General features: G+C 43.7%; 1 protein-coding gene across 7 annotated transcripts in view; it reads right to left on the minus strand.

Moving 5' to 3' along the window:
- The window catches only part of ep400 (E1A binding protein p400), a 92,859-nt gene that overhangs the window by 61,480 nt on the left and 15,822 nt on the right, over positions 1-15,557 (minus strand). For all 7 annotated transcript variants that reach the window (XM_084331062.1, XM_084331061.1, XM_084331060.1 and 4 more), the window contains exons 13-19: positions 15,088-15,204; positions 14,760-14,938; positions 14,395-14,572; positions 14,158-14,294; positions 5,042-5,211; positions 2,936-3,110; positions 2,469-2,605 (exon numbers count right to left, since the gene is read on the minus strand). In XM_084331062.1, the coding sequence (XP_084187188.1) occupies positions 2,469-2,605; positions 2,936-3,110; positions 5,042-5,211; positions 14,158-14,294; positions 14,395-14,572; positions 14,760-14,938; positions 15,088-15,204 (1,093 nt within the window). The remainder of the gene's footprint in view (positions 1-2,468; positions 2,606-2,935; positions 3,111-5,041; positions 5,212-14,157; positions 14,295-14,394; positions 14,573-14,759; positions 14,939-15,087; positions 15,205-15,557) is intronic.

A 15,557-nucleotide genomic window follows, 5' to 3' on the forward strand; every position in this document is an offset into this window, starting at 1 on the left:
TCCAATGTAGTCTTCTGCTAACATGAAGCTATGCCTATAGCCTGTAGCACGGAATACGTTTTGGGACGCGGATTTCAGTGTGCAGTAAAGGAATATATGATCAGCCAATGGACATATCGATCTACCAGATGGCGATCGATAACTGGGAAATCCTTTGGGGGATCCAACCGGCCCACGGTAAGATCTTTTTCACGTAAATTACATGCTGATCAGGCCGCGTTATGATAGCCATCAACCCGATCAGCAAATGTGGCTACTGAGGCTAACGCGGTTATTGGTAATCAATAATCAGAAACGACGTCCCCCGCCCCCCCCCCCCCCCCCTTTCATGCATTCATGGTGGACCATCATACCGATCATATGCAGTTTGAGTTTTAACTGTAGCTTCTGTATATCCGAAATGCCATTGGATATAACGTTACTAGCTTAGCGGCCTGTATCTCGCCTTCCAGGAAATATACTAGACCAAATCCCTTATATTCAAGACGCTATAAAATGAGAACGTATTGATGAAAAAATTATTTCTTTAAGCCATTTTGAAGGGACGGTTTATGGTGTCAATTGACAATGAGAATGGACAGATAGCAATACTATAAAGTATAGATTTAGCTCTACAAACAGCCCCATGGACTATGCAAGTCTATTATGAAATGCTGGCCGTTTAGAGTGATATTAGACGGATCCAAATGGCCGCGAAAGTGTTAACATAAACATTGCGTTTATAGGGGCTCCCCAAGTTAACATAAACATACCGTGTTTATAGGGGCTCCCCAAGTTAACATAAACATACCGTGTTTATAGGGGCTCCCCAAGTTACTAAACATACTGTGTTTATAAGGGGCTCCCCATGTTAACATAAACACTGTTTTTATAGGGGCTCCCCAAGTTAACATAAACACTGTGTTTATAGGGGCTCCCCACGTTAACATACTGTGTTTATAGGGGCTCCCCAAGTTAACATACTGTGTTTATAAGGGGCTCCCCACGTTAACACTGTTTTTTAGGGCGGCTAGGTGGTGTAGTGGGCAAGGCGCTCGCCATCAACGCTGGAGACGCTGGGTTCGAATCCAGCTCTCGGCGTTGCTATCAGCTTGGCTGGTCGTTCATACTAACACAATTGGCAGTGTTAGGGGTGGGAAAGCTGATGGGTGGGTCCTGGGCGTTGTGGACAGCGACCCCTACAGTTCGGTCGGGGCGCCTGCACAGCGAGGGTAGGATCTGGAGGGAGGTAGTGTGACCTTCCACACGTTACACTCTCCCGGTGAGAATCTGCGCTGCCAGGCTGGCTGCCGGCTGGCTGCACATGCGTCGGAGGAAAACATGCGACAGTCTCCGGCCTCCCGGACCAACAGTAGAGGGGAGTGCGCAACAACCAGGAAGGGGGTTGGGAATTGGCATAACGACTAAAACAGTGGGATGGGAGAAAAATCGGAAAAAGGAGGGGGGGAAAGATTTATATATATAAAAAAAAAAAAAAAAAAAAAAAAAAAAATGTATAGGGGCTCCCCAAGTTAACATAAACATACTGTGTTTATAGGGGCTCCCCACGTTAACATAAACATACTATGTTTATAGGGGCTCCCCAAGTTAACAAACACTGTTTATAGGGGCTCCCCAAGTTAACAAACACTGTGTTTATAGGGGCTCCCCACGTTAACACAAACATACTGTGTTTATAGGGGCTCCCCACGTCCAGAACCATTTTTGACCGCAGCAATATGTGCAAATGTTCTACGTTATATGCGTAAATGTGCCTAAAGTCAAGACTCTACAGTGCGAGCGTTTCACTCACATTTGCGACTAAAATAGCAAACCGGAATTATTTTTTAACACATGAATGTTAGTAGGTTATAATAATAGATTATGTTCCGTCAATGCATCGATGCAGAATCGTCCACATCCGCATCGCAATGCATCTTAGAATCGAGACATTTCCACACCCCTACGAATGATTGCCTCGATGAAAAAACAACGCAGACGGCAGAGATGGCACGGACAGAGGCTGATAACGATCGACGACCAGGCTGAAACACAGATTTCTAACACTATAAAGACATATATTGTGATACTGGGCTATACAAATAAACTTGACATGAATATTCTCTTGTATAAGACCTCTGGGTGACATCCAATAGTTTCTTCCCATTGCATTAAGGTTCTGAATGGGTTCTATTGTTTATTTTCACAACTCCCATCCGTGCCCGGTTTACAGCAGCCATTTTCCCACCCTTCTAATAAGCATTCAGTTGAACTCATTGAACTATAATGGCACAAGAGGATGCAACTCAAAGCTTTATTTTACCTTGTAAAAAATATTAGAAACACTTCTAGAGTGTCTTCAAACCCCCATTCTAGTGTGAAGCCCATCCTGGTGGAGATATTACAATCAAAGCCTCTCTAAAAACCAAGGAAAACCTTGGTTAATGAAAGTACAATTAATCAAGTCCTTGTTGAAAGGAGGATCTCACCTTGGCTGCGTGAGGATGTCTTGGTACAGGCTCTTCTGCCTGCCGGAGAGGCGGCACTTAAGGATGTGCTCATATTTCTTAGGGAGCTGCTTCTCCACATCTCGCTTGGAGCGTCGCAGAATGAATGGCTGGATCATCTACAACACAAGAGAGAGAGTATTGCATTTAAGGATTTCCTATGCAATGGTCATTTTAATATTGATGTTGCTATATGGTACTAAATGTAGACAGATATGTATAGTCTATCATATGTCTTGCTGTCCCTGTGCACTGTATGCAAGGTCCCGCCGTCAGTGTACCACGTACGTTTTTGTTGTATATTTGTACCATTGTAACCTAGAGAAATCCCTGTACAGTCACTGTATTTGGCAAATAAAGTGTTTCCACATTCAGATTCATGGTTGGTGATTGGCTGAATCTGGATCCGTTTCATTAACTGTTGCACAGCCAAGCATGTTTATACTCACCCTATGCAGGCGAATAACCAGTTTGTGACAATAGTCCTGGTTCTGGTCTGTGCCTGCCTTCACAGGGAAGTCAGAGAAGGGTCTGGTGATTCCTGGCAGGAGGAAGTGTATCATGGTCCATAGCTCCTTCAGAGTGTTCTGCAGAAGGGTGTTGATGAGGAGGATCCTCTGCTCACTGGAACACACACACAAGATCCATTCCACATTTAGAGACATTGCCAGCAACATAAGTAGCTGTACTTAAAAGGATCAATAGGCGGAGGGCGGCTACGTGGCGTAGTGGGCAAGGCGCTCGCCACGAAATCTGGAGACGCTGGGCTTGCCTGTTCGAGCCCAGCGCTCCACATTTGCTTTCAGTTTAGCTGGTCGTCCGTACTAATACACATTGGCCGTATTAGGGGGTGGGAAACTGATGGGTGGGGATCGGGCGTTGTGGACAGCGACTCCTACAGGTCGGTTGATGCGCCTGCGCAGTAGAATCAGGAAGTGTCGGGGGCAGCGTGAGCCTCCCACGCGTTACTCCTCGCCACTGAGAGATCGAGCTGCGCAGGTGAAAAGATGCGACTGCTGTTACCTCAAGTACCGGAGGGGACTTGTGCTATGTATGACTTAGTCCACATTGCAGCCGGCTTGTGGGAGGCAAGAAACAGCGTTCGTGACAGGGGAGGGTTGAATTGGATGATACGAAATTGGGATGGGAGAAAATATAGAAAATGGGAGAAAAAGTGGATACAAAAAAAAAAGGATCAATAGGCGTATGCAGATTTTTGGCTACATTTTAGATTTCTTATTATATAGACAGTAATTGATAGTACTCCAAAAAAAATTATGTGTCACCGTCGTTCCAGTAAGGGGCAGGAGCTAAAGCAACGACATCCAGTCAAATTATTGGAACGAGCGAGCAGTCTATCAAACCCTCTAGTGCAGTGGTTCTCAAACTACGGGTTGCGACCCAAAGTGGGGTCGTGGGTAGGTGACGGTGGGGTCGCGCATTGGCAAGTAAAAAAGAAAAAAAAATTCTAGCAACATATTTTGGCTAAATATGCCTTGTGTATTGACAACATAGTGGTGTAATAACATTTTCTAATAAATATGCATGATCAAGTTCAACAACGTGTGCTTTTATTTTGATATTCCTTAATTCCAAGTAAAAATTACGCGATAAATATAAGATAAATATTAAGTGTGGGGTCCCCAAAAGAAATCCTAAATAAAATGGGGTCATGGTATGCTAGTGATACACACGACACATTTGTTATGCATACAGTTGCGTGCATACACAAAGGCCTGCTGCTAACACGATAGCTGCCTGCTAACTACCTAGCGGGGAATGGCTTTGGAGGCATTGAAAAGGCGATTGGGTCAATTCAGTTTTATTTCAAAATTCTGCCCAAAATCAACTGCTGCCTATTGCTCCTTTAATGAAAGAATGCAAAAGTGGTAGCTGATCAGTGTGCAGACTTGTATCTACTACTGGACTTGAGCTCCATCCAGCAGCTGCCAAAAATGTCCACTAGGGCTGCAACTAATGACAATTTTGGTAGTAGACTAATCTGTCGATAATTTTTTCCGATTAGTCGACTAATCAAAAAAATATATATTAATATATAATTATTAATATATTAATATATATAATTATATATTATTATATATTTTTTTGCACTACCTATCTTTGTGAAAGTGGCTTCTCAGCTCTGGTCCAGCTGAAGACAGAGCAGAGGAACAGATTGGACATTGAGCATGACCTCAGAGTTGCTTTGTCTACCATCACCCCAGACTTTGAGACTCTTGTCAGGACCAAACAACATCCCCAGTTATCCCATTAGTTCCCCCAAACTTACTGTCGGTCTGTTATGTTAAGCTAAGAAGTCTTCAGCTGGACCAGAGCTGAGAAGCCACTTTCACAAAGATAGGTAGTGCAAAAAAGAAATAATAATAATAATAATTTTTTATCGACTAATCGACGCAACAATTCCTCGTCGACGTTTTTTTATAATCGACATCGTCGATTATGCCGACTAATCGTTGCAGCCCTACTGTCCACTAACAACGACACTGATTAAGTAGTGCACTGACTAAAACAGAGCTATGTCCCAGGCACCTCACCTCTTGAGGGAGAAGATGGTTTCCCAGTGTTTCTCAGACATGTTCTTGATGTGCTGCACCTCGTCCAGGACCAGGTGCCTCCACCTCCTCTTCAGGAAGTGACTGTGGTCCTTCAGCAGCAGCTTGTAGGAGGTCACACACACATGGAAGCTGTTGGGCTCCCCCCACCACTGGAGAAAACACAGTAACACATCGCCAGTTACACGGTGATCAGGTGAAAACATGTGGATTCAAGGTTAAGGTGTCACTGAATCCAACGCAGGAAGCAGAGTCTTGGGGGAAGAAAGGTCAATGACAATTTGCATTATAATTGTATTATTATAATTTAATTTGAATCTCTATATATGCTTGTGTATTTGGAGTGGAGTGTTTGGGGCCCTTGTTTTTTATAATTTTATTTTTGATGGTCATGTCTTTGGGCTGGTGGGGGCCCCGGGTCCTTGGTCTAGGGGAGTCAGAGAGTCATTGAGGCTTGATGTTCTGGTTCCCTGGGATGCTGGATTGGGGGTTCTCATGGGCTGGGGGCCGTGGCTGTCGGGGTTGGGGGCTTGGATGTTTCACTCTATAGATATGTATATATATATATATTAATAATTTATTTTCCTATTGTTCCTGTCTTGTGATCCCATTGTCATGTATAATTTAATTCGTCATGTCTTATTTGTTATTATTATAGTATTGTGTCTTGTTACCGGTACATGTATATTATAAAAAAAAAAACAAAAAAACAAAAAAAAAAGAATACAAGACATTTATTAACTCATTCAGCGTTGCGGGCCTAGCCCATCTTTGTTCCGCGCTAAGAGATAGGAATGCGTGGCGGTGTTTGCAGGGCTATATCTATATTCTATATTATAGCTATGGATACAATACTATGGCTCATTTGACATCAACTATCCATCGTTCAATATGTGAAAAAGAATACATTTTTCATGTATATGTTCGCGTGTTATACCGTGGTGAATATACCGTAAGTACCGTACTTTTCGGACTATAAGCCGCGGCTTTTTCCCCCATTTTTCGACCCTGCGGCTTATATAACGGTGCGGCTTATATGTGGACGAAACCCGAAAATCAAAATATTGCTTTTTTTACTGCAGTGAAATGTTAATTATCTGTTTCCTTATTTGCTAAACTTAATACAAATGAGTTAATTCTTGTTATTTGTCCGACAGTATTGTGTCCCAATGGGAGTCATTCTCTGTAAAGGTGGGAACTTAAAGCTCAATATAAGAACGGCCATGCACCACCACCCACAGAATCGAGAAAGAGCAATCAATCTGTCAATCCTTTCCGTGTCCGGGCCGGGTGAGGTTTCCCGTGTTGAGTCAAATTAAGCCGCAGTCTCCACTCCTTACATATGGTAATTAAACATTAAAACACATGCGGCTTATAGTCCAGTGCGGCTTATATATGTACACATCATTCAATTTAGCTGCTGCGGCTTATAGTCAGGTGCGGCTTATAGTGCGAAAAGTACGGTATAGTTTCAGAGTGATCCTGGCTAATTCCAGAAAACGGCGCTATGGAGCAATACGTGAATTTTACTAAAAGCGTTGGCGTTCCTCGCCTGGACATGCTACTATTTCCAAATCAAATGTAGATAATAGGTATTATGTTTCATCATGAATGCATGAAGGGGGGGGGGGGGGGGGGGGTAATTTTTTATGCTTTGATCATTCCCAGCGGCATATGTTCTGGAGTACGTTACACATGGTCGTTGCAATTGATGTGAAATCATGGTTGGATCAAAGCAGGATTGATGTCATATAGTCCTTACCTTCACTAGGAGGTACCCCAAAAATAATATTCAAATTGTCTGATCGCGATTTCCAGTATTGGTGTCCATCGTGGTGTCCATAATCCACCACAACACATGCATCGGGGGCATTGGAAGCGTTACAATGTCATCGAGTGAACCGCTAGACTCGCCCGACCAAAAAAACTGCGCCCGGAGTGATTTAAACATAACACCGGGTGTGAAAGAAAGGTTTTGAAGGGTGGGCGATACTGCCACCTACCAGGAGGCGGCCGTTATTGCACTCTAGCGATCTCAGAGTGGTTCCCTATGGTAACCCCGAGGTCCGTGTGAGAGAAATGAATACAAATATCGAATAAAAAAAATAATGATGAAAACCCGACTATACTCGGGTCTGGCACTGAGCGGTTGGGCGAGTTAACCCGACTTTCCTTGGGTCTGGCGCTGATTGAGTTAACACCACGAAATTTCTTTTTTAGCACGCTGCTCTTCATCAGACAAGACATTGCTATTTTTGAGGGTAAGGGGTATTTTTTTGTCCAAATAAGTGTTAAATAGCTATACATTCTGACAGCCATCACTAATATAGTGTTTGGTCAGTAACATGGGTCTCCCAGTCCCTTACCTCTGCAGTAAACAGACAATTTTTTCTGGTATCCTTCCACTTTATCCAATCAGGAGAGGACCGTCGATATTTTTCACTTATTTCAAAAAATCTTGCCAAGCCAAATTAGCGTACTGCACTGGCAGACGATTTTACCTGTTTAAAGCACAAATTTGCAAACAAATTTGCTTAAAAATAGTTTTTATTTCTTATTTTTGTCAGACCGTTTGTCAGTGTGGAATTCTCTCCGATAGGATAAAGTGCATTTTCTGTTTACTGCAGAGCGGAGGGACTGAGAGACCCATGTTACTGACCAAACACACTATATCAGTGATGGCTGTCGAAATGTAGAGCTACATTATTTAACCTCCCGACGTGCCCGTGGGCGTTCCCCTCCCGACGTGCCCGTGGGCGTTCCCCTCCCGACGTGCCCGTGGGCGTTCCCCTCCCGACGTGCCCGTGGGCGTTCCCCTCCCGACGTGCCCGTGGGCGTTCCCCTCCCGACGTGCCCGTGGGCGTTCCCCTCCCGACGTGCCCGTGGGCGTTCCCCTCCCGACGTGCCCGTGGGCGTTCCCCTCCCGACGTGCCCGTGGGCGTTCCCCTCCCGACGTGCCCGTGGGCGTTCCCCTCCCGACGTGCCCGTGGGCGTTCCCCTCCCGACGTGCCCGTGGGCGTTCTTATTTAACCTCCCGACGTGCCCGTGGGCGTTCTTATTTAACCTCCCGACGTGCCCGTGGGCGTTCTTATTTAACCTCCCGACGTGCCCGTGGGCGTTCTTATTTAACCTCCCGACGTGCCCGTGGGCGTTCTTATTTAACCTCCCGACGTGCCCGTGGGCGTTCTTATTTAACCTCCCGACGTGCCCGTGGGCGTTCTTATTTAACCTCCCGACGTGCCCGCGGGCGTTCTTATTTAACCTCCCGACGTGCCCGCGGGCGTTCCCACGGCACTTTGCGAGCGTCTAGCGGCTCGGGCTGCCTTTTTCGCCGAACATATAAATTACCGTTCGAAAGATCTATTTGTTGCCATTCGAACACGCCTCACTCGACCAAATCCGTGCCTCGGTTTTTGAGTTACATGACGATATGTCAGGCAAGCGTCTTTTTACGCGCGTGCATCAGATGACCACCCTGGACTCCCGACGCTCAAGAACTGCCAATCATCCGCTGATGGGATCTAGCCATCTAGGTGAAAGTTGACAAGCGAAAACTAGAAGTGAATCACACTTCAGAATGAACGGCCGTGGATGAGGAAATAGATTTTGGAGAGCTTTTTTTTCCCTGCACGGTTTACCCGGATCTCTCTCAAAGACCCATTTCTGGTCTTGGACCTGTACTACATAAGACTTCAGGCTATGGATCCGCTGTGTTTTCCAGCTTATACCTATTATACCACTATTTTATACCTATTAATACCACTACAGAAAAATGTGAGTACACAAGTTCAACTCAAGTTCAGGCCTCTGTTACTCTATTTCATTAGCACTAAAAGTGATTTTCCTTTAACTTCAGAATGAATGTTATCTTTCAAAAAAGAGACCAGGCTCATGCATGTGCTATAAGTATAAAGCTAAGTTTTGCTAAATAAAAGTATGCAGTCCTCAAGTTGAAGTAGAAAAGATTGGCACTTTTCTGGGTGCCCGTTAACACATTGTTTGCCAAAAACGTAGATCTACGGTTCTGTCGCCCGATCGTTGAGTGCCGGAAACGTAGATCTACGTTTCTGTCACGGTATTTCTTTTATTAGCTATTGCCATTAATAATTCAGCTGGGCACCTTGTGCATACTGTTCTGAGTGTGTCTAAGCTGGCAGAGGGTCTTATACCGCCCTCTAACGCCTTCCGGCATTATTGCACCCCGTTAGAAACGGGTTAGTTTACATTTACATTAGTTTATTTTCCCTACCGAGCTGCGGCGTGGGGGCAGGTCCTAAACACTCCGGCAAAACACACGCTTGTAGGGATGGTTTGGACTACTGACCCCGCCCGCCCGTTGAAGTGCAATGCCCAACAACGTTGGAGACAGGATCGCTGTGGATAACTGGAATGGCGATGAGATTATAGGATTATTTCTTTTGCATTACTTCAGAGACCAGGTAAGGACACCATATATGAAAGCTTGCATTGATCTGATATTTATTTCTACAGCTATTGAAGCTATCTGTGTTTTATGTGTATGGCTGTTTGCCGTTGGGTCTAAATCACATTGCATGCGTGCACGACGAAGGATAATAATGATGATCTATCGTTGATTTCAGGAAGATCCGATAATGAGGCGAAAAATGACAACGTGTTTATTGAATTACACAAAAACGCTGTTTGTGTCTTTTCCCTGGAATTGCTCAGAAGCGGCCGGACTATGAACATAGTTGACATATGGAGATTGCAGCACCCTACAGACAGGGATTATTCTTTCTTTTCCCACGTCCACAAATCGTATACAAGAATAGATTATTTTCTTGTCGATGCTAAATTTATATCTAGTGTGCTGCAAACTAAATATCATAGCATCCTTATTTCAGATCATGCGCCAATCACTATGTTGGTAAAGCTGGCACTGCCACAGACGCGATACAGTTGGCGCTTCAACCCCTCTTTGCTCTCGGAGAAAGCATTTCGGGATCAAATGAGATCTCGACTCATTGAGTTTATGGAGACTAATGATACCGGTGATGTCTCCGACGCTACACTATGGGAGTCTCTTAAGGTGGTATTGAGAGGGCACATTATATCTTATGAAGCCTTTGGAAAGAGAGAAAGACGTAAGCGCCTGGCTGAGATTGAGGCACGGCTCCCCTCGCTGGAGCAGGTTTACAGACTATCACAATCCCAAATGGACTTAAATAACATTTTAAAATTGAAGTATGAATACAATTCTATTCTGGGCAAGCAGGTGAGTACCCTCCTCCTTAAACTCAGACAGAAGCACTTTGAACTAAGTGATAAACCAGACAGACTGTTGGCTAGGCAGCTGAGGGGTGTACAGGCCAGCCAGGCAATTCATAATATCAAATCTATATCGGGCAGCTTGCTGACTAACCCTAAAGACATAAATGACCGTTTTAAAGAATTTTATACTGGCCTTTATACCTCTAGATGCCATGCCCCAGACTCTGAGGTTGAGAGCTTCCTGGACAATATTGATATGCCAGTGCTTAGTGATAAGGCAAGGGATGAGCTAGATGCTGATTTCAGCCTGCAGGAAATAACAAGTGCAATAAAGTCTTTCCCTAGCGGGAAGGCCGCTGGCCCGGATGGGTATGGGGCGGAGTTTTATAAAGCTTACAGTGACATTTTGGCCCCTCTACTTCTTAGAATGATTCAACATTCTATCACTAATAATGTCTTCCCCGACACCCTTTACGAAGCAAATGTGTGCCTTTTACTCAAGAAAGGTAGGGATGGGACTGATCCAGCAGGGTTCCGGCCTATAAGTTTGTTAAATTTTGACCAAAAGACAGTTGCCAAGGTGTTGGCCACTAGGTTGGCTCAGCATGTCGGATCTCTCGTCCACTCCGACCAAACGGGATTCATTCCTGGCAGGCTTGCTTTTTCTAATATTCGGAAATTACTAAACATATTGTACTCTAACCAAAGAAAGGACACTAAGCCGGCGATCATATCACTTGACGCTGAAAAGGCATTCGACCAGATCGAATGGAAATATATGTTCAGTGTCCTCCAGCGCTTTGGTTTCGGTGACAGGTTTCGTTCTCTTATTGGAATGTTGTATGCTCATCCCAGAGCTTCCATTCTTACCAATTCTGATAGATCTGACTCCTTCCCACTCCATCGCGGCACCCGACAAGGATGTTGTATTAGTCCCTTACTGTTCAATTTAGCCCTCGAACCCCTGGCTATCAGTATCAGGAGTCATCCCAACATCACAGGAATAAAGTTGGGAAAGTATGAGAGCCGTATTTCGCTATATGCGGATGATGTGGTCCTGTATCTTGCTGATCCTGCCTCCTCCGTCCCATGACTCCTAGATTTAATCAGGCAGTTTGGTACTTTCTCTGGTTACTCCATTAACTGGGAGAAAAGTGTGTTCATGCCCATCTCAGGGAGCCTAGACTCTTCCTTTACTGACAGCTTACCCTTTAAAATAGAATATGACCACTTCACCTATCTGGGAGTAGTTATACCAAAGGATCCCAAACTCCTATTTAAACTGAACTTTGGTGAAATGGTCTCAAAATTGAAGAAAAATATGGAGAGGTGGAGAATTTTGCCAGTGTCTTTGGTGGGGCGTGTGAATGTCATAAAAATGGTGGTTCTCCCCAGGTTCCTTTACCTTTTTCAGAGCGTGCCTATTTTTTTGACTGCCTCTTTCTTTAAACAGATAGACACTATACTTCTGCCATTTGTCTGGGGCTATAAAGCACATCGTATTTCAAAAGCACACTTGCAGAAGCCAAAGCATATGGGGGGGCTGGCCCTGCTGGTATTCCAGCACTACTACTGGGCTGCTAATGCAAGGGCCATGACCTTCTGGCAAGATTACTTCATAGGTGATGCTACAGTAGCCATAGACGCCCCCAGGTGGCTAGACATGGAGGCGCATGTGAACCTAAAAAGCTCTCTTCCTGCAATGTTATTTTCTAAGTTTGATACGATTAATAAGATGGCTCTCAACAATTTTATCCTTCGGAACTCACTGAGAATATTGAGTCAAATCAAAAAGGTTTTCAAAGTACCTTCAACCTCGGCATATGCTCCAATATGTGATAACCATAATTTTCCCCCTGGTCAATCTGATATTGTTTTTTCATTATGGAAGGGAAAGGGACTGGCCACTATTAAAGATCTATATGTTGATCGTCACTTTGCCTCATTTAACGAACTTAAGTCTAAATTTAATCTTACAAGCTCACACTTCTTTCGTAACCTGCAGGTTAGAAATTATGTCCGCAGTAATATCCCAGACATTGAGACATGTCCTGCTGATTACCAGTTTTATAATCTCATGAGCCGATCACCAGTTTCAAAACACCTGATCTCTGATTTTGTTTCATATTTCTCTGTCCAATCTATGGCTTCCTCCGACCACATTAAAGATGTATGGTCCACAGAGCTTAGTATGGAAATCTCTGATGAGATGTGGGAGGAGGGACTTAGCAGGATACATAAATGTTCTATTAATGCCAGAGTCCAACTTATACAGTTTAAGGTCATTCACAGACTACATTACTCTAAAACCAAACTGCATAGAATCTATCCCTCTGTATCGCCTATCTGTGATCGTTGCATGTCCGCAGAGGGTAATCTTTCACATATGTTTTGGTTTTGTCCCAAGCTATTTAAGTACTGGGTAGACATTTTTGACTGGTATACCAAGGCGTACAAAAGAGAGATTGCCCCAGACTGCCTTCTAGCTTTACTCGGCTGTTCAGCTAACACTGCAGAATTACCTTACAATGAGCAGGAGGCCCTGATGTTTGGTATGGCTGTGGCCAAAAGAATTATCCTGAAGGAATGGAAAGACACGTCGTCTCCAAATTTTAAAAGATGGCTCACTGAGATGGTCTCCTCTCTGCAGCTGGAAAGCATTCGTCACAGTAGGTCTGAGACCTTGAACAAATTTGAAATTATATGGGGTCCCTTTTTGGAATGCTTAGCTAGAACATAAGTGCTTCTCAATGTCCTCCTGTGTATTTTCTGTACTATGTATTGGTGTTGTCAGGATAGTGGAATTTCGAGCTTCGATGCGATACCTTTTTCGATACCACAGGGAAAAAGGTTCAATCTTAAATTATAATTTTTTTTGATAGGTTTTGCTTCTGTTGCTGGTTGGTTCTCCTCAGCTTCTCTCTGGTACTGTAGGAGAGGATAGATATGGCACTTTTGAAACCCTTTGTTTATCTTTAGATCATACATTTGGAAATAACTGTTCATCTCACTTCAATCGTTTTTTGTTGCAGAGCATGGTGTTTTCTCAGGCAGACAGATGTAAACACTGGTCTGTGTTGCATGTGCCTGACGGGCTGAACTGTTTGTATTGCAGTCATGTTCCGACTTAACTGAATGCACATGTGTGTGTGTGGACTGCTGTACTATTGTGGGTATTGAAGTGAACAATGCAACTTCCTTTTTTTTTATTTTATCTTTTTTTATAAATGATTAGGTGTCGATATTTCGGGAAATTAGTATTGAAACAGTTTTGGGTATTCAGAATCGATATGTCGATTTTTCGATATTTTTGACAACACTACTATGTATGTGTGTATATATATATGTATATATATATGTATGTGTATATATGTCAGAGAATCAGCCCCTTGCGTCCTTAGTGTATAGCATATGACATGGTGTATGTTTGTTCATTGATGTGACAGTGTCTGGCAACATACTGTTTGTGTTCTTTTTATTTATTTTTTATTTTCTTTGTTTGTGATTTGTCTTGATGTGTGTTTGTGAAACTATAAAAGCTGAAAATAAAATATTATAAGAAGCGGCCGGACTATGATCATATTCAAAACGGTATAAAACGGAAATGTACTATACCCATAGCTATACTATAAAATATAGGTTTAGCTCTACAAACTACAACTACGTTTACATGGGTTTAATGGGCGGCAAGGAAGGGGGCACTCAATGTGTTAAGAGGTTAACATGTAGACCAGTTATTTTAACAAATAAACACCACTTACAGCACATTTAATAAATTAGTTGGCACATGTATAAGTGTATGTTTTTGTAAGTTTCATTGTATCTTACAGAAATGTATTGGGGGGAGGAAAGACAGTAAAAAGTACCCTTCTCTTAGACCTGCGCTCCCGTCTGTTGCCGAGATACAGGAGGATCTTGAGTCCAGGACACCAGCGCTTGAACTCCATCTCCCAGGTCAGCAACTTGCACGTCCTCACCACTATAAGGTGGGGTCCCCAGATCCCTGAGTGCAAAAAACAATAATGTATTCTCCACACATCCATTCTTAAGAAACTATGTCATTCACAGTAAAAAATGCTTCATTTATGAAATATGAGACATACCCTCTTGGCCAGCTAAGTGGGCAAGATATGCAACAGTCTGCACAGTCTTGCCCAGGCCGGTCTCATCAGCCAGGATGCCATTGAGGTGTTTCTTGTGCAGATTAGATAGCCAGTCCACACCAATTTGCTGGTACTCTCTCAGTGAGCCATGCAGAAGAAAAGGAGCTGGGCTGCGGTTCTAAGATAAAGAACACAGACATGATATCCATCAAGACTGACAACATGTGGCTCATCAGGTCCATTCATATGACAAGCATCTTCATATGTCACGCTTTGGTTTCCCCTTGAAATATACTTGTTGTATACACCTTTTCACCTCAACAGCTGTTTGTTTGTTTGTTTGTTTGTGCAAGGAGATGACTCACAGAAGAGGTGGTTCTGGCACTGCCTTTAGGCAGGATGACCTCTGTGGCGGCTGCCACTTCAGCTATGTCCCTAATGGGTTTGCCATCAGAGCCGGTGGAGCTCGCCTTGTCTGCCCCGCGGTAGTGATCCACACTCAGCAGGGAGTCAATGGCCACCGCCTCAGGGGGGCGTTCCACCTCTGAAGAACACAGAGAAACTTGTGTTAAATAGAGACACCGGGCTAATAAACAGTTCTGAAGACACACAAACGGGACATGTACCATCAATAGGACAGACGGGGTACGAAAGGAATGAGAACGTGATAATGACAATGAATTCCATGGATACCTTCAGTCTCTTCCCAGCCCTCCTCTTCATCAGTCTGCGGACTGGGCTGCGGCCACTCAAAGCTGTCAGCATAAGCTCCTGCATACATCTTCACCAAAGCATCCAGAGGGATCTCAGCTAAGGGGAGGAGAGTCAGCAATAGACTGTTTCAGGAACAGCTTGGATCCAAGTTTATCAGATATTGATATTAACAAAGACTGCAGTGGAAATAAATATGGGTCCATTTAGAATGTTTATGTTGTCAAGTTGAAACTGTCAACACAGTCAACCAAGAACACAGACAGAGAGGGATGATAGAATAATAAGAATACAGACAGAACGGGTGAAAAAATAATAAAAATACAGACAAAGGGGGACGATAGAACAATAAGAATACAGACAGAAGGGGATGAAAGAATAATAAGAATACAGACAGAAGGGGGTGATAGAATAAGAATATACAGAGGGATGATAGAATAATAAGAATACAG

This window comes from Notolepis coatsorum (genome assembly GCF_963971535.1).
Source record: "Notolepis coatsorum genome assembly, chromosome: 1".
NCBI lineage: Eukaryota > Metazoa > Chordata > Actinopteri > Aulopiformes > Paralepididae > Notolepis > Notolepis coatsorum.